The sequence below is a fragment of the Rhinoraja longicauda genome, chromosome 31, assembly GCF_053455715.1.
Source record: "Rhinoraja longicauda isolate Sanriku21f chromosome 31, sRhiLon1.1, whole genome shotgun sequence".
Taxonomy (NCBI): domain Eukaryota; kingdom Metazoa; phylum Chordata; class Chondrichthyes; order Rajiformes; family Arhynchobatidae; genus Rhinoraja; species Rhinoraja longicauda.
The window spans coordinates 16,456,937-16,481,895 of record NC_135983.1 but is presented as its reverse complement, the minus strand read 5'-3'; the positions used below and the strand labels follow the sequence as shown (position 1 = coordinate 16,481,895).

Genomic DNA, 24,959 nt, shown 5'->3' with positions numbered 1-24,959 from the left:
AGAAGCTGTTTCTGAGTCTGCTCGTCTGTGCTTTCCAGCTTCTGAATCTTCTGCCCGACGGGAGCTGGGAGACTGGAGTGGGAAAAGTTATAGTTTTGGTCGTGTTCAGGGCCGATGCTTTTCTCAGTACTGGGTGCGGTACAATTGCCAGGTAGCTCTTTGAACAACTCCTGATGCTCAGTTTGGAAGCGGTGTAACAGGTCCGTGTTAACTATGGGAGATACACGACAGAGAGGACACCTTCGTCTCCCACCTTCAGCAACAGACGTTTGATATCCACCAAGATGGATATCAAACTGTACAACTCCTTACCCTTCTGACATGGGGTAGACTGACTCTTTCCCCCCCCCCACCCCCACCCAAAATCTTTGCATGTCCCCAACCCTGGACTTTCCACTCATCACTTTGATTTTGTACTTCATGTATCTTATGTTTTATGACTGTTGGCAAACCAATTTCCCTCCTGGGATAAATAGAGTTCTATCGTAGCTTGTGCATTGCATTGAGGAGAAATAGCACAAATTGGAATGAAAGGACCATTTAAAAAAGAAACTTTTAATATTAAATTAAGTCCGATAGCTTAATGTATTGTTTTCATTTTATTTTAATGACCTAAAAGCAGAGATGATCATGGTTACGGGGCCCCGTTTCTTAGTTAAGACTGAGGTAAAGTGGTTTGTCATTCGTTTTATTGTTGTGCAAATTTCACTTTAAGATACAGAGAGCTCTGGCTGTGACATCTTTCTCCTCTGATCTGAACTAAAATGCTAGATAAAAGTGCCATAGCTGAGAGGATAAATGAGCATTTTCAATTTAAAGTGTATATACGCAGGAGAAAGAAATCACTTTTCTGCACTGTACGTAGCTCTTAAAAGCAGATTTCTTCCTGTCTGGGAGAACAGCTTATTACTTGTGCGATGTTTGTCCAAGATTGGTCTATTTCTTTCTTGAGCTGCTACAAGATATCATTTCTGCCTGCAGTAATATGGGCATCCTTAACTCTAAGATAATCGAGCGTCACGGTGATTTGATAGTGGGATATGTACAGGCGTGATGCCTACTTGATGGGCCATCTTTGAGCATTGTTTATACTTTCTGATTTTATATCTGCCGCTCGGCATTAGTTAATGTCATCGCTCTGCTAGTCAGCGTGGCTGGCTGCTGCAATCTTTCTTGTTTTGAGATTCATTTTGCCCTTCTTAGAAATACTGACCCCCCCCCCCCATCCCCGACAGTGAGAACATTGCTCACTATTGCTGTAGACCTGGGCAATAAAGGTGCTTAGGAATTAATCCAGAGCGGCAAGGATTGTCAACAGCATTAGTGCCTTATACTCTGCCTCTGAACCTCATTCCATTTCAAGTGAAACCGGGTTAGCATAAAGGTAGACACAAAATGCTGGAGTAACTCAGCGGGTCAGGCAGCATCTCTGGAGAGAAGGAATGGGTGATGTTTCGGGTTGAGACCCTTCTTCGTCGGCTCCTTACCATAAAGGTAAGCAGGGTCAGAGAGTCTGGTGAAGGGTCATGTATCTATACACTTATGTATCTATACACTGTAAATAGATCGATTATAATCGTGCATTGTCTTTCTGCTGACTGGTTAGCACGCAACAAAGGCTTTTCACTGTACCTCGGTACACGTGACAATAAACTAAACTGAACTGGTCCCGACCCGAAACAGCACCTATTCCTTTTCTTCAGAGATGCTGCCTTACCCGCTGAGTTACTCCAGCATTTTGTGTCTATCTTTAGCATAAAACAAGGCACTAGAGGAACTCGAAAGGTCAGGCAGCATCTGTGGGGAGAAATGGACAGATGACTTTTTGGGTCAGAATACTACTTTGTACTTAATTTACTCCACCACGAAGTGGTTTGTTCAAGATTCCTGCATCTCCTGTTTCTTGTGCTCCAACAGGATTAGCATGATCGATTTGGGATACATTTTTAAACGAGTACAAAAATTAATTGACTATTCGTGACTTAAAACCCCTCCCATTCATGGCAGAGTCTGATAGTTTCACCACCAACCAAAATCGCTGCAGATCCCGTAATAAGTTCATATGTTCTAGGAACAGAATTAAGCCATTCAGCTCTTCAAATCTACTCCAACATTCAACCATGACTAATACTGTAAGTATTTTTATGAATTTGGAATTAAGATTCTTCCAAAACTGAAATCTGCATTTTTTAAATTTCTCCCCAATTTTGAATTTTGAATCTTGAAACAAAAATCCAGCAATTTCAAATTTTCAATTGGGATTGAAGTTTACATATTTATATTCCTATTTTCTCAAGCTGCAGATAGAAATAATCCTCTGAATATTTGATCAATGTAGGGCTTATTGTCCCGAATTATCTAATTTTGTGTTTTGGTTTACGACATATGTGCTGTTGTGACATAACGGCACTGGTTTTTAAAAGGCTCAACGTCATTATTTTATTTTCTGGCCTTGTCACGCAAGTTTATTAATGTTGATTAATACCGGCGCCTTTTCCCCTTCTACAATAAATGCGCTGATCTAGATGAAAAAATTACAAATATGAATTGTTCTGTGCAAGATTCCAGCACCATATCTGAGGAAGGATGTGCTAGCTCTGGAGAGGGTCCAGAGGAAGTTTACAAGAATGATCCCAGGAATGAGCAGGTTAACCTATGATGAGTGTTTGTTGGCACTGGGCCTGCACTCGCTGGAGTTTAGAAGAATGAGGGGGATCTCATTGAGACGTACAGAACCAAGTGAAAGGCTTGGATAGAGTGGATGTGGAGAGGATATTTCCACTGGTGGGAGAGTCTAGGACTAGAGGTTATAGCTGTAGAATTATAGGACTTTCTTTTCGGAAGGAGATGGGGAGAAATTTCTTTAGTCAGAGACTGGTGAATCTGTGGAATTCTTTGCCACAGAAGGCTGTCGAGGCCAAGTCAGTGGATATTTTAAAGGCAGAGATGGATAGATTTTTGATTAGTACAGGTGTCAGAGCTAATGGGGAGAAGGCAGGACAATGGGGTTAGGAGGGAGAGATAGATCAGCCATGATTGAATGGCGGAGTAAACTTGATGGGCCGATTGGCCTAATTATACTCTTATCACTTATGACCTTGTGACCAAATTTGAATAATGCCAGATAGCCAACAACCATTGAGACAGTGACTCCATTTTCTGATCATTGCCACAATCAACACAGTGCACCCTCCACTAATTTGTGAATTTTATGATGAACCTGATGCACAACAGCCCTCTGATCAGGATTGAGTAATCTACAATTAGTCCAGAAATTGTGTCAGTCCAGCCACTGGATTAAACATAACACCATTTCCAAAGTACGCAGCATCCATAACTGAGGGGGAGAAAGACAGTGCTGGAGTAACTCAGCGAGTCATGCAGCCTCTCAGGAGAACATGGATGGGTGAGGTTTTGGGTTGGGACCCTTCTTCAGACTCCATTGAAATTTAAAAATCATAGTTTTTTATAATTGTAAATCAAGCAAAAAAACTTGATGTGGGAAATCTGAAATAAAGTAGGTGGAAGCTGATGAGTGATGTTTGACTTTTTAAAGTGGGGTTTAATTTGACACTGGTAATGGCACCTGCCAAATAGCACATTAAAATTGCCGGTCACACCGAAAAGTTTGTAATCCAAAAAGTTCTGTTCCGCAGAATAATGCCAACACAGCTCCCCATCACATTTCTTCAGTGCCTTTCTACGAAAATAAATTCAGCGGACACTTCACTCGGGATTTCAGTTTGCATCTTAACTGGTGGTGTTGATGTCGCCAATGGTATTATTGCAGTTAAGGTTAAGTTTATAAGGGAGAAAGGTGTACAATGCACTTGATAAGTTAGATGAAGTAGGTGTGTGGACTGTGAATCTTTCCACAAATCATGTTAGCTTGCAAATACTGTGGAGTATTACTTTTTGAAGTTTTGGGTTTGTGCACTTCAGACACCAACTGCACTATAAAATACTGCTAACATCGAATGCACTTTAAAATGAGCGATGGCAAGGAATGGCAAACGATATTAAATTAAAAGAACTGGATCGAAACGCGATGAAGCTCCTTAATTATATTCAATGCATGAAGTAAAAAAGATATTCAAGTGCTAATAACAAATGTTTATGGAATCCTTAAATGCTTTGTAAAGAAGACAAATTTGAACTTCTGTTTAAAAAAAAAATATGAGCAGTTTAATATTTCTGCTGGTGGGGACGAGCTTTTTGTAAAGTATGTTCTTGCTCTCAGCATCACTCCATAGCACGCGCCAGTTTGTGATTTCTTGAATCCTGTTTGCCTTGCAGGAAAATAACATCTCCGTGCCTGTTACTCCCAAAAACCCTTGGAGTATGGATGCCAACATCATGCACATCAGGTAAGAAGCTGAGTTTGGAATGGCGAGGTGAAGTAGATGGTGAATAATGTTAGTTTAGTTTAGAGATTCAGCACGGATACAGGGCCTTCGTCCCACCGAGTCTGCACCGACCAGCGATCCCCGCACATCAACACAAGCCGACACACAGAACCCAGAACTTAGAACCCAGTGGCATATCCATCTGGTTTTAGAAAGAGAAAAAATACAATTTCAAATGTGGATCTACTGTCGTAAGTACTTGGTTTTGGTTTATTATTGTCCCTGGCTTATTGTCACGTGTAACCAAATACAGTGAGACGCCTTTGTTTGCATGCTATCCTGTCAAGTCAAATCATACAAAACATGAGTCCAATCAAGCCGTACACAAGTACAACAGGTGGTGCAAAGAGAAAAATACCAAGTGCAGAATATCGTGTTACAGGATTGCAGCATTAGTTCCGGAGAAAAAGTCCAGTATCTGCAATGAGGTAGATTGTAAGATTGAAACTACACCCTAGCTCATAAGAGGATTGTTCAGTAGTCTGATATCAGCGAGGAAGAATATGTTCCTGACTTCACCTAAAATGCAAGAGTTTGTGATTCAATTAGCGACCGGCATGCATGTGCAGTACATTGTATTCTTTCCAAAATTTTTATTGTTTTAATTTTAACCACTGATAACTGATTTATGGTTTCAAGTATTTGTCATCCGAATGTATTCTCACTCTTGCATGGTAAATTTTATTCATGCTGGTTACTTTGATTTTCTGTTTTCCCACAGCTACGAGTCTGGCATCTTGGAAAACCCCTGGGTAATATTTCATGACCTTGAAATACTCTCCGTTATGCCATTAAGCTTATAAAGTGTTATGTGTATGACCCATAATTTGAAATTTCATGGGGGTAGGGGGTGAAATGGCAAGGCCAAGCCTGAGTTGCATTATCATCTGTGTTTTAAAGCTTTTTATTGCTGCCAAGATCAATGGGGAGGGAAATGCTCTGTGTGACATTGTACAATACAATGTCACATCCAAACAATAAAGAAGCAATTAGACAGATGAGCCACATTCGCAGAGGAGCGCTTCAGAGTTGCCAGCTTGCAGCGGTGGTTTCTCTCATTGTGAAACGTAGGGTCTTGTTTGATCGAAGGTCATGAACTAATACAATTTTCGAGGCAGCAGCATCCAATAAGCTGGCTTTTCCACTGCCATTAGCCATTTTCGTGTCTACTCTTACAGGCTTTTATCTGTTTTTACTATCATGTTTACTCATTTATATTAGAGAGTGGGTGGGTAAGCTGTTGATTGTTGTTTTGTATCGTCAGGAGGGAAATGTATTTTGCAGTAATGAAACTTTGCATGAAAAATTTACAAGGTCATCAAGTGAAGTAACGTGTGGACTCTTGATTACTAAAGATCTAAGGCAAGGTTTTGAATCCCTGTCCATGTGTGCGGCATCACTTTCGGAGCACATTGTTTAAGATGTGTTTATGTTGATGCAAAGAGTCTAGGTTGAGCTGTTGACGCAGTGTTAAATTGATGCTTAAATGGTTAATGACATCCCAACCCTGAAATGTTGTTGCCTTGATTTGAACCAAAAAAGCAATATAGTCTAATGTAGGAACAAGTTCCCAACCTGTAGCTCACAGAAATGATTAACTACATCTTGAATATACCCACTGCATCATTTGTATAGAATGCTAACAATTCCCTCATCCTACCTACTTAGCAGGTGACAATTGACATGCTATTTTTGTGAATTTTTAAAAGTTGGCATCAATTGTACTTTGGCCGATTTTTAATAGTGCGTAATGTGAAAAGTTTCCAACTATCATATTGTGAACTTTTTCCCCATTGTCAATGCAAATTCCTTTGTCAGCTATTTTAATGGAAGCATCAAGTGCCTAATGGGTTTAAGAATGCTTTATGCTATAACTCAATTGCTTCAACCCAATCTGCAGACTATTGAGGATTAAGTTGAATATTACCTTAATATCTTTTTGAGCACACACTCATGCAAAACGTGTTTGTGTGTTTGTGTGTGTGTGTGTGTGTACGCACCCTCACCCACGGTATCTTGTTAATTGTGTTGAAGCAGGAAAACTCACTGCTGGCTTTGGAATTTCGAGCTTGTGTTTAGCTTAGTTTTTTTTAGTTTAGAGATACAGCGCGAAACAGGCCCTTCGGCCCACCGAGTCCACGCCGCCCAGCGATCCCCGCACATTAACACTATCCTACACACACTAGGGACAATTTTTACATTTACCCAGTCAATTAACCTACAAACCTGTACGTCTTTGGAGTTTGGGAGGAAACCAAAGATCTCGGAGAAAAACCACGCAGGTCACGGGGAGAACGTACAAACACCGCACAGACAGCACCCGTGGCCGGGATCGAACCTGAGTCTCCGGCGCTGCAAGCGCTGTAAGGCAGCAACTCTACCACTGCGCGACCGTAACATCCTCAAAATCTGAAAATCAGACAGCGTTTCTGCTTCTGATGTCTGCCTTCATTATTGGTGCATGTCCAATAATGCTGGATCAGATGCCCAGAATAATCTACAGACAAATCTACAGACAAGGACGGCTCAGATGGTAGAGATGTTCCCTCACAGCACCAGAGACCCGGGTTCTATCCTGACCTCTGGTGCTGTCTGTGTGGAATTTGCATGTTCTCCCTGTGACTATATGGGTTTCCTCCAGCGCTTTGTTTGCTCAAGAATCCAGCATCTGCAGTTTCTTGCATCTCTGCCCTTAATGTTGGATGATGTGGCTGCCCTAATGAAGATTTTGTTTGCGAAGGATTTCTTTATTTTTAACTAAATCTCCTTTTACCCCACCTGGTTCCACGAGCCTGAAAGACACAACCTGCATCTTTTGGGTTCTCCTATCTCCACCCCCAGTTCATTCCATCTGCCCATCATCCTTCCCCTGCCTGGTTCCACTTCTCCCCTTCCAGCCACTGTGTGAACTTCCCCACTCCACTCCCCCACCTGGCCCTCTCTGCTGGTCCAATGGGTCTAGTCTAGACTCCACAACCTGCACCAGCATCAGGCTGCCTTTGGGACACTCCAACTCCCCACACTGGTGGTTACCAAAGAACAACAGAACGGATGATCATGGCTCCACATAACTTCCTCAGTTATAAGTTTTCACCCCTTGGCTTTGATTAACAACTGCCAAGTTATTTTCTCTGAGTGAAACCATCACTGCTACATACTCAAACCATCGGAACCTGACTTCTGAAGGTAGACACAAAATGCTGGAGTAACTCAGCGGGACAGGCAGCATCTCTGGAGAGAAGGAATGGGTACCGTTTTGGGTCGATACCCTTTGGTTAACAGCCGAAGAAGTGATGCTTGTTGAGCCCATCATTTTTATTTTGTTGGAACATCCTAAGTCATGTTTAGCAGTGGGACCGTGGCATGTATTGATTAGCTTCTTTCTAATTTGAGTTGTTTTACACCCAAACTGTGCCAAGTATATTTCTCAATGTTGAAACAAATAGGCACAGGAGGGCCTATGGTGCATAGAAACATAGAAAATAGGTGCAGGAGTAGGCCATTCGGCCCTTCGAGCCTGTACGCACCGCCATTCAATATGATCATGGCTGATCATCCAGCTCAATAACCTGTACCTGCCTTCTCTCCATACCCCCTGATCCCTTTAGCCACAAGGGCCACATCTAACTCCCTCTTAAATATAGCCAATGAACTGGCCTCAACTACCTTCTGTGGCAGAGAATTTCACTCTGCGCTCTGCCTCACTGGCCTGAGCAGTCACTATAAGAGTCCAGAAATCATGGTGAAGATCTATAAGAGGTTGGTGAGGCCACATTCGGAATCTGCATGCAGTTTTGGCCACCCCATTAAAGGAAAGATGTGGAGGCTTTGGAGAGGGTACAGAAGAGGTTGACCTCCTCTCCATTTTACCAGAATGCTGCCTGGATTAGGGAGGTATTATTTAGAATGAGAGTTTGGACAAACTTGGTTGTTTTCACTTAAACGCCAGAGGCTGATCAGAGATCTGACAGGTATATAACATTCTGGGACATTGTGAACTGAAGGGCCTGTTCGTGTGCTGCACATTTCTATATTCTGAGCACTCGGTAGATAGTTGCCTATGAAGTTTTTGCCTATCAGCAGGTCAACTAAATTTTTTGCTGCTGGAAATGTTGATTATTTTTAATTTTTAGAATTGTGAATTCTAAATCTGTACAGTTTAAGTGTATTTTCAATGATCAAAAGTCCTGCTCTGATTTATGCTGTTTGTTCACAACTGGTGAAAAATAATCAGCACAGCCACCACGATTATAAAACAGACCTGGAGAGCATCTTAATTTTATTTTTAAACGCTGGAGTTACATATTTTAATTAAATGCAAAGGCAATTGTACATTTGAATGTTATAATTAACAGCTAATCATAAGTACAAATTAATAGTTACATTGCTGTTTAATTGGCGAAATTGCAGCTCGTGTCTGTATCAAGATTTCGTTGTTTTTGGAACGAAGACATTCCATTAAATCATTAAATTATTTTTATCAACACAGTTTAAAAACCAGAGTTTTAAAGTTTAAAAAAAACCCCCGCAAACTTCTTTGATCAGACCAGTTTGCTTTGCAGTGGGACTCTAGGCATGCCCAGAAGGCTAATAGTGGGGAGTGGTACTAAGGGAGGGGGTGGTGAGGGGAATCTGTTCTGAATGTGTGCACTGGCGCAACAAGAACATTTGGCTACAGAGAATTGAAAGCAGATGGTATAACCATTTTCTGCTTTTGTGAGGCCGATTGAAGGGCAATGAGGCAGCTAATGTAGAAAAAGATAGAAATTTACTTGCTTTAACTTCACGCAGCACCCTGAAAGACTTCATTCAGGCCAAGCTCAACAATATCAAGCGATTGAATAAATGTTATCAGCATCGATAGCTCTACATGATGGTTTAGTTCACGGCCCATTTGCCTCCAATTTCTTCTCTTCACTCCTTTCTGGGTAGACTTTCTTCGGATTCTGTGAGGCTGACATAGCAGTCTGGCCTCCTACAGTGCGGACTAAATGGAACGCAGTGATACAGTGTACAAAACGATTTGTTTTCCTGAGCTGCAGCAAGCGGAACACCGAGCAATCAAGGAAAGCTGATCGAGCAGCAGTATATTCTCATTTTAAGAAGTAGTTGAGGTCAGATTAAAATGAGAGACAATCTGAATCCTTCTCTCAATGTTTGGTAAAGAGGAAAAAATAATTTAAAGTCAACTTTCTATGTGCAGGAAGAAATTGGTTATTGTGTTTGAATAAAATAAATATAAAGTAAGTTCAATATGCTTCAATTCGGTATCTTTCAAGCATTTTAATTTATCTTGGTGCATGGTGACATTAACACTACGGTGTTAATACCAGTGAAGATGATTGAGTGTGATGTTCATTAAATAAGAATTTGGAGTGAGTCACTAAATAATTTTTTTTTCTTCCTGGTTTTATTGCCATTCTGTGTTACTAAACATTGCTTAAGAGCCATTGCATAATAATTTTACTTGGGACTTCCTGCTGCAATCTGTAAAATCAAATTAATGGGAATCGCAACGTGGTCTGATGGATTTGGATTAAGTTCCAGAAATCTGAATTTTCCAAGTAAGATCAAAACGTTTCTCTTAGTGTCTGCCCCATAACACTGATACACTGACATATTGACTAGCACTTGCTATAACTGCCTTCCTCCTTCTGTATTTTTATATCTCACTATCTACCAATAACTCCGGGGGGGGGGGGGAATCATTAGCACCGAACACAAGAGTGGTATTTTTATGACTGTATAAAAATGTCACAAACTGAAATGGGGAGGTGCCTCCAAAAATAAAGTGTACTATGCGGATTACAAGATGAATAATTGGAAGGAAATGCAGATGCTGGTTTAAATCGAAGATAGGCACAAAAAGCTGGAGTAACTCAGTGGTTCAGGCAGCATCTCTGGAGAAATGGAATTGGTGAAGTTTTGGGTCGAGATGCTTGATTTTTAGAACGCCACTGCGTAGCTTTACAGTTGAACGGTACTTTTTGCGGCATAAAAGTTGGAAAGAAATTTTAAATTGAAATTGTTCTTAATCCTGAATTTCATCAAAGTAGATTGGTCTCATTCTATGAGGTAGTGCAGAGTGTCGGTCTGACCTGTTAACCTGTTGGGCAATGGTTCATGGAAGTCGAGAGAAGTGGGAGAAAAAGCCATTCATTGAAATCCATCTGCTTTCCTGCTTCACACTGTAATTGCATTCCTACCCTGGTCCCTGGCCATGCTTTTCCTTTCCAATTCAGATTGTCTCTCATTTTCAATGATGAAATTCATGAACGGCGTGTATATGTCGTGGGGACGGCCACTATTTATTGCCCTTGTGAATATGGTTGTGAGCCTTCTCCCTGAGTCTTTCTGATAATACTTCCACAATGCTATGACAAAGGGAGTTGCAGGATCTAGACCCAGTGATAATAAACAAACAGTGATTGCATGTTGTGATTACAGAAAGGGTATGAGGTTTTGGGGAGGGTGCAGAATTAGTTTGCCAGAAGGCTGCCTGGATTAGAGAGTACTAGCCGCAAGGAGAGGGTGAATGTACCAGGGTTCATTGATGCCATACGGCCAAATGCTGCTTTCAAAAATGATTAAATCAACCAGGGCGTTCCATTGTGTTTCCTGCACAAGGTTACTTCCTATTCCACGACACTCCAGAGAGAGCAGATTGGCCAACTTCTCCTTGTAGCAAGTACCCTCTAATCTGGCAACATTCTGGTAAACCTGCATAGAGGTGGTTTGCTTTCATTACATATAAAATATATCTGGGGAAGAGATTGAAACAAAAATTGCATCCATCTTGGTTCCCTCCACCCGATCCTTCTGCCAGCTGCAATGTATTGTAGGCTCTCTGAGATGCATTGCTGCACTTGGAGTCATAGAGTCATCGAGTGATAGTGTGGAAACAGGCCCTTCAGCCCAACTTGCCCATACCGGCCAACATGTCCTAGCTACACTAGTCCCATCTGTCTGTGTTTGGTCCATATCCCTCCAAACCTGTCCTATCCATGTACCTGTCTAACTGTTTCTTAAATGTTGGGATAGTCCCAGCCTCAACTAACTCCTGTGGCAGCTTGTTCCATACACCCACCATCCTTTGTGTGAAAAAGTTACCCCTCAGATTCCTATTACATTTTTCCCTTTTACCTTAAACTTGTGTCCTCTGGTCCTGGATTCACCTACTTTGGGCAAGAGATTCTGTGCGTCTACCTGATCAATTCCTCTCATGATTTTATGTACCATTATAAGATCACTCCTCATCCTCCTGCGCACCATGGAATAGATCCCCAGCCTACTCGACCTCTCCCTCTAGCTCAGACCCTCTAGTCCCTGCAACATCCTCGTAAATCTTCTCTGTACCCTTTCCAGTTTGACAACATCTTTCCTATAACATGGTGCCCAGAACTGAACACAATACACGATGCGGTCTCACCAATGTCTTGTACAACTGCAACATGACCTCCCAACTTCAATACTATACTTGTTGCTTGATTACCCCTTACTTCTAATTGTCAATAACAACCCAAAAATGAGAGCCAATGCAACTTTTGCATTCTCATGAGGAGGAATGTAGCAGCAGTGCAGGGGTCTGAAAGGTGCAAGCACTTTTCAAAGCCCATCTTGCAGATTTCAATAAGATTTGCAGTATCCTGAATTTAGAATAAGAAGGTCACCTTGTTCAGATCAAGACTCGAGCTACCACAGAATAAATGAATGTGCATTTAAACAGTCTAAGTCTGCAAGTTTGCATTGTATTTTATAATATTTTTCTGGTTTATGTATTTCTTTAATCAACCTATTTGCTAAATACCAGCAAAGGAGTTCACTTAAAACTGGACGTAGGTGTCTTTTGCAGATGTCAACATGAATACTGAGGCTGCTGATTATACGGTCAGAATTGTATAGCACGGAAACAGGCCCTTTGGCCCATCTGGATCATGCTGACAAAGTTGGCATACTGGGCTAGTCTCATCTGTCTGCTTTTGGCCCATTGACCTCTAAACCCTTCCTATCTGTCAAAATATCTTTTAAATGTTGGCACAAGAAACTTCCAGATCTCAATAGACAAACATCACGTATCCATGTTCTCCAGAGATGCTGCCTGTCCTGCTGAGTTACATTGCCCGATCACCACTATTTTACAAATTTATGTAAATGTAATTACCATCCCTTACAAAATTGCTTTGATCCATTCGTTCCCCAAACAGCACTATTTCTCTAGGTCTATTTTACTTTCACAACTTGGAACGCAGTGCCTCCAAGTTCATGGGTCTGTGGGCTGGTGATGTGTAGTGCCAAGCCTCGGCCCTTTGACTTGTGCACTCTGTGCAAGTCAAAAGTGAACAGTTTTGGTGTACGCAGAACAAAACTCCCCCAGTTAGTGTATTCGGGGGAATTCTCCACTATTTGTAGCGAGAGAAAGAGCAGGGAAGTAATGTTGCGAACCATTATGTCCCTTTGGACTATTACAGCGCAAATAAAGACCTTTTTTTGTTGTAAAATCACAAATTGAGATTGCAACACAACTGGTCGTCTTGTTGTGTGGATGAATTGATGACTGCATTCTACGCGTGCATTTTCCTTTAACACTTGTCCTTTTTTATTTCTGTATGGCATACTAATTGTAGAAATCTGACTTTTTTGGACAAATTGTTTCATGGAGACAAATTACTGATCCCACCTCAAATCTCTGACCAATCCATAAAGCACGCGTCCGCATTGTGGAATCGGGTAGAGAAATCTTTTAAAGATCTCTCTCTATTTTTAGTTTTAATGAGCTCAACATTATACAATTTCTATTTACTGTTTAACAACTTTTACAGCCCAAACGCCACTGAATGTTTCCTCCACTGAGTAATTGAGCTAACAGTCCAGTGTTGGAGATTAACAGACACGGATTTTGTTAAGCATCACTGCATTATTTTGTCAATCTATAAATATTTTGGATCTCTTTAAAGAGAAGCATTTATTTTGAAGGGCAAGGGATATTTTCAGTGCAATGCTAATTTGCAAAGTAAATTGCTATTCATCCCATATTGCTTTGTTCATCCCTCATTGCCGCGAATGAAAAGGCGTTAAAATTTGGCGCCCTTGTTTGATCCAATTTTATAAATGTGGTTCTTCACCATGTAGCCAAGTTGTTGTTTTTTTAAAAAAAAGCTCTAGTCCTGCAATGATTGATGCTGCCAGTATCTTAAATAATGCATTCCATCTACGGACACTGAATCATCATTCTCTAAACGGCTTGATCCTAAACTCTCCTACAAAATGCCCTTTTTTTGTAATAAACTGTGGTGGTCAGACATCTGCCAAGGTCGTGGAGCTGCAATACCAAATCAACTCAAATTTTATATCAACTGCAGCCTTTGCTGCTTGCTTGACTACCTTCTCCGAGCCTGCTCCAACTCCAGCTGAGCACATGTCAAAGGACAAGATGAAATCAACTTGAGGGGAATTAAAGGCAGGATTTTTCTTTTTTCTCCAACCTCTTAATGTTATCACAATCGTAAAGAAGTTATTTATTTTATTATTTCAGCAACCTATTGACGTTGTGAATTAATATTTACAGCTTTTTATTTGTAGATTCTCAGTACAAAAAAAACCAGGGAAACTGGAAGTTCTCTGTCATTGATCGTTTTTTTTCCCTTTAAAGATATTTTAATTTCTCAATGGATCCAGTGTGTGAAAGTACAGTTTGGGTAAACCTGGTTCATTTTCTTTGCTGAGGGCAATAGGAGCAAATATTGAACGATTGCAGCAATCGTTTCCGCGCCTCCAGGGATCAAACATGTACCTGTTTTAATTTGCAAAGAACTCTTCTGGGTGGAGCAGAATTTTGTAGTAGGTATGGAACTTGATCGATGCATGTTACGCCCTTGTTACACTGTGCCTTCTGCAGTTCCTATCTGGATTTCAGCTGCAAAGTTGCAGACAAACACAACTCAAAATGCCAGAGTACAACACTGCAATATTCTTTATTGTCATCTCCAATTAAAAATGGATAACAAAACAAAGTTGCCCCTGTTTTCAATCATGTTTATTCTTTCGCAATTGTGAGCTTTAATTTACACATTATTTTCACATTTGCTGGAATATGCATCTGTACCAAAGGGAAATAGACTATTATTACCAGGTAGCAAAGCAGTAACGGATTGAAACACCACCATTTTCTGAAGAAGCGCATAATTATTTCCTTTAGATTTCCTCGATGTTGGTGTAAGGTTAACAACGTTGTAAAACTTAGCCAATATTTCTTTTGCTAAAACCCATCGTTGAAACGGAAAGAAAAGCTGTGAGTGTTTTATCTTTTCTAATCTTTCTGTGGTTCTATGTGTTTCCCCTTTTCTCTTCTCGGCCTCTTATTTTCTGTCCCGAGTCATCTCTTGCAGTTCACCATCACCATTGGTCTTTGCTTTTTTTTGACTATTTGTGAGGCAACCTGCCGAATCTGCCTTTTTCTGCAGCAAAAAGCTGGAGATTTTATCAGCTTGCACATCGTGCCATTCTGTCACACAGCATGTAGGTCGTGCCACAGCTTTAGAATGAATTGGAGAATGAATTGAGTAGCTAATACATAAGTTGCAAGTTTATGCTCTTTTATTTTGCCTCATTAGTTTTACTTTAATTTAGAGATACAGCGTGGAAACAGGCCCTTCGGCCCGCCGAGTCCGCACTGACCAGTGATCCTCGCACATTAACAATTCACACTTGCACCAAACCAATTAACCTACATACATGTACATCTTTGGAGTGTGGAAGGAATTCAAAGATCTTGGAGAAAACCCACGTGGTCAAGGGGAGAAGGTACAATCTCCATGCAGACAGCACCTGTAGTCGGGATCAAAACCGGGTCTCCGGTGCTGTAAGGCAGCAATTCTACCGCTGTGCTGCCCTTGAACACAACACGTGTACTGAGGTACAGTTAAATGCTTTTTGTTGAATGCGATGTCAACTACCTGTGCTAGTTCTATTTTTTAAAAATATGGTGGAACAGTGGCGCAGGGGTAGAGTTGCTGCCATATAGCGCCGGAGACCTGGGTTCGATCCTGACTATGGGTGCTGTCTATGGAGTTTTTTGTGTTCTCCCCGTGACCCGAGTAGGTTTTTACCAGGTGCTCCGATTTCCTACCACACTCTAAAAACGTACAGGTTTGTAGGCTAATTAGATTAGTAAAATTGTCCCTAATTTATAGGACAGCGTTAGTGTGTAGGGATCGCTGGTTGGTGTGGACTCGGTGGGCCAAAGGACCTGTTCCTGCACTATATCCCTAAACTAAACTAAAATCGATTTTAAGAATGTCATGATGAATGATTAGATTTCTGCTCTCGTATTCACAAATGTGGTTAGAATTTTTCCATTGAAATGCAAGGAAAGTAAATTGCAATATTTTATGGGTTTTGTCTTGCAAACTGAGATTTATTGATTTCTTTCGTCAATGCTTTGATCCAGGAACCAAAATGTTGAATAAAACAAAATATTTCGTATAAATCAATCAGTGAGATGATATAGTTTTTTTTCCTGCTTGGAAATTGGCCACCAGAATGTAGCATCGCCTATATCGAGAACAGAATGTTTTTAATCAGTCTTTTGTGGTGTTGCTGCACCTTGAATAAACTCAATGTTTGTGTCTGGTTGGGAAAATAATCACAAGGAGCCAATCTTCCTTTCTCCAAACTAAGTAGCTCCAAATATCAGAGTGCAGGGGAGCAATTTTGGTAGGCTGACATTAAGTATAAATACACTATCAAAGAACGCTATCAAAAGTTGATATATTTTTTTAAATAACACGACAGAACCATGCACCAGATGGTATGCAGACAATGACTGTGGACCCACTGAAGTCTCCAAACACCCCTGACAAACTGGAGATTGAATTCAAACAAGGTAAGTGTTTTCTCACCCCCCCCCCCCCTCCCCCTCCCGCTCCCCCTCCTCCCCCCCCCCCCCCATTTTTAGTTTGGCCGGTGAGGTACAGAGAGGATGATAAATGTATAAAAGTATTAGAGGTGCATAATATTCCAAACTGCAACATTCAATATAGCCAATCGTATCCTATTTGCTAAAATATTTAACAGACATAAGTTGACTTGCATTGCGTGTCGTTCACAACTTTGGACATGACTGCTCACAATTTTTTTTGTTGTCAATTTACAATTAATTAGAATAGAAATTTGCATTTGTATAGCATTATAATTATTGGACATTGCACTCCAGCTGAGACCTAATCAGTGATTTATGACCATTTGAAGTGACCATAGCTTTTCTATTTTGTTTTTGTGTTTATAAATCCATCTGCTTTATTTACCAGCTCCGTAGTCTCATCCTGGAGTCACACAGTCTGGAACCGGGTCATTTTGACCCATCTCATCCATGCCAACAAAGATGCCCCATCTAAGCTCGCCCCATTTTGCCCATGTGTGCCATTATCCCTCTAAACCTTTCCAAGCCATGTCTTTTAAATGTTGTTATTGTACCAGCTTCAAATATTTCCCCTGGCAGCTTAAACCAAATTGGTTTGAACCTAAGCTTCTGTACCTAAGTCTTCTTTAAGTTTGCATCATATAGTTCATATTACTTAACCCATTATATAATCACCTTCTTCCTTCTCAGATTGTTCAATTCCCATTTTACTGCCTTAACTTTCATCTGCCATATATAATTTCACCAGTCTGTTCCCCATGAAGACCAATAGTGTTTTATTCATGTTGGACTGTTACATCATTTGCAGATTTTGGAAGAATGCACCATATCCCATAGTCTGGTCATTAATAAAAAATGAACAGTAGTGTTAGTTCTGTTAGCTGGTGACCTCATTGTATACTTAATGGATTTCAATTTTTTACCCAACCTATTATAAAGCTATTCATCAAAAGGCTTTCACCATATCAAAAACTCAGCCCTCTCCTATTAACCTGCTGTTATTTCATTGAAAAACTGAATCAAGTTGGGTAAAAACCACAAACCCACATCGGCTGTCATTCATTAATCGAGGATAAGAAAAGAACTGCAGATGCTGGTACAAATCGAAGGTATTTATTCACAAAATGCTGGAGTAACTCAGCAGGTCAGGCAGCATCTCAGGAGGGAAGGAATGGGTGACGTTTTGGGTCGAGACCCTTCTTCAGACTGAAGAATTAGAATGAGTCAATACAATATATCTTTATTGTCATTGTACAGGGGTACAACGAGATTGGGAGATGTCCTCAACCTTCTGAGTAAAATAAAATTAATCTTGAGCTTAAATGACTGTCTCCTGATCCACCAACAATATCCTCTGTCTAGCTTCACAAGCCTGATGAAATGACCTCTCCTTGTCTACTCTGTCAGTCCCTATCAGAATGTTGAACCTATCGCTGAGAAAGCCTCTCCTTGTTTTGCATTGTATATATTTTTTGACAAGTCATACTCAATCATTCATAGGATAACCCTTCCGACCATGCAATTGGTCGATTTGGGTAAACTGCAGCGACCATTCGCGGTGGGCAGGATCACCATTCGTAGACATATCTTGTAACATAATGAATGATGCCCACTCCGTCCAGGCAATACCCGTATGCTCTGCTTGTCCCCTATTTTGATTCGCAAGTTTGAATAAATATGAATCCAGAGATAGAGAGAGAAACGGGCCCTTTGTCAGACCAAGTCCACGCTCACCATTCACATGAATCTAATCCAATTTGTTATCAACTCTCCCCACATTCTCTCATCACTCAATAGGGGCAATATGCAAAGTACAATTAACCTACAAACCTGCACGTATTTGGGACGAAGGGGGCAATCCAGAAAACCCACGTGCTCACAGGGTGAGCCTGCAAACTCCACACAGATAGCACCTCTGGTCAGGATCAAACGCTGGTCTCAGGCGTCGTGAGGCAGTGGTTCTATCAGTTGTGCCATTATGCTGTCCATTGACATAAACAGTTTTAAAGTAGGAAAATAACTGCGGATGCTAGCACAATTCGAAGTTACTCCAGCATTTTGTGATACCTTAAACAGTTTTAATGTGCCTTTTTAACGGTAGATCTCCCATGAATCATTCCTGGATGTTGACATCCATATCACTGTCCCAATGTTTCTACGCAGGTTTGTGGATTGTAATCTTGTCATGAGTAGCCTTCCCCCGATACTTGCTAACGTGCCCATATTTCCCCGATGCTATTGCACAAATTTAACAAGAGTCTAATCTTGTCCTCACTTGTTTTTGCTTGAAGTAGCCCCACTTGGAAGTCCTGGCCCAGGTGTGAAGCTGCTGCTCCTTGAACACAGCAATCTTCTAGTTATAACATCACTTGCCAGCATATTGATACAGGTTACATGCTTGTAAGCGTTAAGAGCTGCCATATCATTAAGTACACTTAAAACTAACATTAAGTGTACTTAAAACTAAAAACCTCACATTACTTGAATATTATGTGTTGGTTTGACTGTTGAAACAAAAATGGAAACCAGTCTTGAAAGTGTTACATTATTAAACTTTCCCTTTAACACTGCTTTTTATTGTGTTTTTATTTCAGGGTAGCAATGCAGTGCTTTTCCACAGCACTATTATGTTAACATCTTTTGTGTCTGGGAATAGATGTGCCAAAATCTAATACATTTTAATGGCTGTCGTGGACTAAGCCCCCCTGCTATAACTATTCATTTAAGAGTTAATTTATTTGAAGTTTTAATCTAATTATTAACTATTTTTCAGACTTAAGTAGCATTATGAACAACAGGATGACTATGTTGGTGCTCGCGAGGATATGTGGAGCACAATAACACCGGCTCAAAAAATTGCCGGGGTTTAGTAATCATTAATGTGGAGCTTACACTTCGTGGAGAAAAGGCTAAAAAGGCTATTTTACTCTGATTGGCAACTGATTGCTGTGCTAAATGCTAATAAGGTAGACAGATGGATGTGAAGGAGATTAGAGACTGGCTTACTGCTTCGCCCTCTTCCACACCCCCAACTGCTTCCTGTTTCATTTATTGCTCATTTCGTGCAGCTATTAAGAAGCCAATGACATCTCCCTTTTTTTTTTTGTTGCCTGTTTTGGGCAATGATTAATTCATGGGGTTATTCCCCTTGATGGACTACTACAGACATTCACCTTTGTAGGGGCAGGATAATGTGGAGCATGTGTGCATGCCGACTGTGCTCTGTGTGCTCCCCACCATTTATCAGCCTGAAAAAGCCCATTCTACTCGCTCATTTGTCCAGCCTGCATGAGGTACTGGTGGGACAGAAGGTGCTGTGGCCTAGACAATGCTGAAGTGTGAAATTTAATTAGTAAAGGGCCTGGCCATAATTTCACGGCCAAAAAAAAAAGAAAGGAGTTTTTTTTTGTCTCGGTACAGCTTCCTCAGCGAAGGCTCAATGAGTTCTTAGTTACTCGGATATATTCATAGTTCATATATGTCAGCTCCGTTTAATGCACCAACCATGAAGTTGGAGAACCCATGCCTTAATGCTTTCTTTTTTCTCTCTCTCGCTCTGTTGCAGGTGTTCCTAGCAAGGTCACCAACCTAGGTGATAAAACTACTTGCAGCTCGCCTCTTGAACTGTTCATGTACCTCAACAAAATTGGGTAGGAGAATTATAAATGTTTTTAATGTGGAATTGCAGAACAAACTTTTTTGCTTGCGATGGTACACTCCCAAAGGAGGTGTAAACCAGCCCCAAGAGTGAGCAGGGTTCGGTTGGAGGGGGAGACTGTTAAAATACTTATGTTGCAAGAAATAATCTTGGAAATATGGTTATAAATTTTTCCGCTCCAGTTAAATCCTATTACTTGCTTATAAAATCAAACTGGAGGAATCACTAGTTTATGTGGTAAGTAAAAGGCTCCTTGCAGGTTTCTTATGACTTGAATGAAGATATGGAATCTGAATTTTTTTAACTTTGCCTGCATCTTGGCCAGAGAAATGAAATGAAATAAGCCGGTGTGAGCAAGTTGGGCCGAAGGGCCTGTTTCCACAGTGTATCACTCTGAATATGGGGTGGAGAGTTTGGTGTTTGCATTTAGTTTAATTTATTTATTGTCATGTGTACAGTGAAAAGGTAATTCTGAGTGGTATCCAGTTCAATCATGCTATACAAGAGCATAATAAATCCCCTTCTGGAACTCAGCAATTCTCTGCGTGCTGTTCCAGTGCATTCTGCAACTTCCAATTCTCTGAAAAGTCTCATCTTAGCACAAGGAGAAATGCTATTGTTATATTTCTCATGTTGAATGAAAACTTGATTGTCACATGTGAAAAGTCACAGTGAAATTCTTGTGCTTGCAAACCCAAGGTGTGCAAATATTCACCACATAGAGGGTGCTTACAAAGTAGGTACTACTTTGTACGCCAGGTCCCCCTTTGTTCTCCCCCTCGCTCTTCCCCTTTCTAACGGCGGTCTCCCCACGCCGGGTCATTCGTTGTTGTACCCCCCCTCACAGTGGTCCCCCCCCCCCCCACACCGGGCCCTTCATTGTTGTGTCCCCCCCATGCTGGGTCCTTCATTGTTCAACCCCCCCCCCCTCACAGTGGTCCCCCTCCCCCCACACCGGGTCCTTCATTGTTGTGTCCCCCACAATGCTGGGTCATTCATTGTTCAACCCCCCCCCCTCACGGTGGTCCCCTCCATGCCGGGTCCTTCATTGTTGTGTGTGTCCCCCACACCGAGTCCTTCATTGTTGAACCCCCCCCCTCAAGGCAATCCCCCCCATGCTGGGTCCTTCATTGTTTTACCCCCCCCCCCCCCCCTCACGGCGGTCCCCCCCACGCCGGGTCCTTCATTGTTGTGTCCCCCCCACGCTGGGTCCTTCATTGTTCAACCCCTCCCCCCCACGGTGGTCCCCCCATGCCGGGTCCTTCATTGTTGTACCCCCTCACGGCGGTCCCCCCCACGCCGGGTCCTCCTTTGTTCCTTCCCCCGACAGCGGCGTCCTCACTTCCACGTGGTCCGTCCTCGTCAATTGGTCGGCGCCATCTTCGACCGCTGCACCGACCTCTCCACTTTCGCCGCCGGTTCCTCTCCAGCTGCCTCGGTGGCGCCAACCCAGGTCCCAGCCGTGGGCTCCGTCGACCCGGGGGCTGGCTGCAGGCTCCGACCTGCGAGGTTCCGCCCTCGGCTACTCCACGGCCATGTTAAGGCCCGGTGTCCTGACGGCACCGGATTGATGACGTAGGAGTCTCCCTGGCCCAGTAGGCCAGCGAGATGCCCTCGACTCCTTCCACCGCCGCTCCATGCAGCTGTCGTAGGCTGCGCTCGATCCTCTCGCCCGTCCTGCTTTATGTAGGAGCTACTGCAGCCACCTCCACCAATACAATGGCCCACAACCACCACAAAAGCACCGTCCATCACCTCCAGCAGCCGCCCCTCCACTTCCATGCGCCGATCGCCATGTTTAAGTTTATTACTGTCACGTGTACCGACCGAGCTACAGCGAGAAGCATTGTTTTGCATGTTATCAATCAGTTCAGATAACACTATACATAAATGCAATCGTATCAAACTCGAGTACAATGGATAGAGAAGAGGGTGATAGCGTGCAGGATACAGTTCTTCACATTGTAGTGCACCTGTTGCAGAAGAAAACGTCCAATGCCTGCAGTGAAGTAGAGGAGAATCAAACAGTACCCCAGCTTGAGGAAGGGCCATTCAGAAGCCTGATAACAGAGGGCAGAAGCTGTTCCTCAGTCTAGTAATCATGGAGCTAATCATGGAACTTTAGGTTTTTCCCCGTGGGTGCAGGAGTGAGTCTGCAGATCATTCACCACCACTGACTGTCCCCTTCACCTTGCATTGCTGCCATCTTGGAATGGTCTGCTTTCAGGTAAGGTCCAACCTGGGCAGTTAAGGTATGGACACGGCGACCACTGTGTGATGGAGCATGACACTGAGCAAAGACGACTGTGTCCACATTGGAGGAGCGATTCAGTGTTTGGGGATGGGGGAGTGAGATTTGGACGTTTATTCGGGAGAATTACACATTCTGTAGGGGATACTCCCAATATTTCAGGTCCTCTGTTAGTTTTGAATTGCAGCTGTTGAATTATCTAACGAGCCATGCGTCCACTGATGCTAATTCAGTGGCTTAATTGCCTGTAGACAGGCACACAATGCTGGAGTAACTCAGCGGGACAAGCAGCATCTCTGGAGAGAGGAATGGGTGTCGATTCGAGCTGAGACCCTTCTTCAGACTGGTTAGGGATAAGGGAAGCGAGAGATATAGACGGTGAGGTGATTGCTTGTGTTGGCCCAATAATAACACAGATGGAAGATGTTCCAGCACCATTTGTACATGAGTCTTGCAAACCCATTGTGTTTGGCAACCTCTTGCCACAATTGCAATGGCAAGGTAGCTAGATCCTTGCATTTCCCCCAGATTTTCTTAGTAGACAGGAGGTCCACTAGCCCTTTACAAGGCCCAACACTGCAGTTCCCTGACTTTCTCAGTCCCGAAGAAGAGGTGATATTCCTGGTGAGATGGACTTCTCCAAAGCAATCCCCTAAATTATACAGCTGGCCTGGATTCTGAAGCATCGTTGTGTTTTAATTTTGTTCAGTGGCTTGGGAATTTGGCAGGAGAGGGTGGAAACGATAGGTTCCTGCAAGGCTTGGTGTTGGAAGTTGAGTAAGTATCATCCTGCCAGTTTGCACCAGGCAGTAACATTATCCAGGTGATAATATCAGTCAACTACAACAAGCATATTAGAAACTTGATGCTGAAAACTAAATTGGGAGCTTAGGTACCCAAAGAGTGTACGTGGTTCAAATTCATCACAAAGGTACCAGAATTTAAAGGATTAAACCATGGAGATTCTTGTGTAAGTTTGACACAAAATGCTGGAGTAACTCAGCAGCGTCTCTGGAGAGAAGGAATGGGTGACGTTTTGGACCGATACCCTTCTTCAAACCTTGACCTGAAATGTCACCCATTCCTTCTCTCCAGAGATGCTGACTGTCCCTCTGAGTTACTCCAGCATTTTGTGTCTATCTTTGGTTTTGAACCAGCATCTCCAATTCCTTCCTGCACTTGTGTAAGTTTGATTGTATTCCCCAGAGTTTGGAAATGATGGGGCTGACCAATGCAAGTCAAGTGGCAATAGGATTTGACAAAATAGGTGAAAGGTTACTGCTTCTGATAGTCCTCCTAAGTGAGGGGATGTGGACGGCTTAGAGGTGAAATTGGGAACTAGCATTTTGAAACAAAACGGGTTTGTGATAAGCTCTGTGGGGGGATTGGGTCGGCAATATTTCGAGTTCGGATCTGAAACGTTGCCTGTCCATTCACTGCACAGATGCTGCCTGACCGCTGAGTTGCACAGGCACTTTGTGCTTTTGCATAAAAGATTCCAGCATCTGCAGTTCCTTGTATGTCCAGTGATAATCTTTCCTCAGAAAGGCAATGGATGCTGAGTTAATTAAAGAAAAGAAATAGACAGTTTTGTTAGGTCAGGGCATTGATTAAAGTTGAGGTCCATAATGGCTATTGAATGGTGGGACAGGCCCAGCGGGTTGAACGGAACAATGGTGAGCCACAGATAATGGAATCAACAACGATGGCTTTCTTGAGGAGGGGTGAAAGTCACCCAGAATGCCTGCTCTTAATTATTGCCCTGCTCAAAAGACCATGAGTGTCAACAGCAGGTAGGCACAAAATGCTGGAGTAACTCAGCGGGACAGGCATAATCTCTGGAGAGAAGGAATGGGTGACTTTTCAGGTGGAGACCCTTCTAACGATGAGAGTCGGGGGAAAGGGAAACCAGAGATACAGACAGTCAAGTAGAATGGAACAAATCAATGAAACATATGCAAAAAAATTAACGATGTTAAAGGAAACGGGCCATTGTTAAGACACGTGTGGCTGTGGTAGCAAGCCTGGGTTAAAACGTGGTCATAGAGTCAGGAGATCAGGAGGAATTGCAGAGGTGGGGCAGGGAGAGAGGATGTTGCAGAACTTGTTGGTGAGAGGAGGAGAACCTCTTCAACAGTAGACATTCCTTGAGGAAATTTTGCAGTGGAGCAGACAAAATGTGTAGGAAGGAACTGTAGATTCTGGTTTAACCCGAAGATAGACACAAAATGCTGGAGTAACTCACCGGGACAGGCAGCTTCTCTGGAGAGAAGGTGACCCATTCCTCCTCTCCAGTGTCAACAGTATGGATCCACATGGAGGTCCCTGACAAATAGTTGCCAACACTCTCAATCTCAGCTTGCACGTCCAGGCAAAACGCCAATTGAAGGACTGGAGTCAGAAGTAAAATATCTCTCAATCAATAACAGATGATGGGAAGAGAAGAATGCAATGCCATGTGATCGTCTAACGCTTTTCACAGTGGCCATTTGGAATCACAGGGAGATGCAGCACAAAAATGGCCCCTTCTTGCATTCTCATAAACTCTTCCATTCACCTATACATTCAGGGTAATTTACAATGGCCAGTTAATACAGTAGCTCTCCAAGGAATAGAGTCCGATCCTGCACAACCTCTGCCTTTAGTTCTAGTCCTTGAGTCCTGGCAACATCCTTGTAAATCTTCTCTGCACCCTTTCCAGCTCCGCCACCTCTCCCAACCCCTGAT

General features: G+C 42.4%; 1 protein-coding gene across 1 annotated transcript in view; it reads left to right on the top strand.

The window, feature by feature from the left end:
- Positions 1–24,959, top strand: part of ass1 (argininosuccinate synthase 1) — a 108,200-nt gene that overhangs the window by 37,655 nt on the left and 45,586 nt on the right. Inside the window, exons 7-10 of the mRNA XM_078426143.1 lie at positions 4,297–4,367; positions 5,128–5,158; positions 16,197–16,287; positions 19,889–19,973. Of these exons, the coding sequence (XP_078282269.1) occupies positions 4,297–4,367; positions 5,128–5,158; positions 16,197–16,287; positions 19,889–19,973 (278 nt within the window). The remainder of the gene's footprint in view (positions 1–4,296; positions 4,368–5,127; positions 5,159–16,196; positions 16,288–19,888; positions 19,974–24,959) is intronic.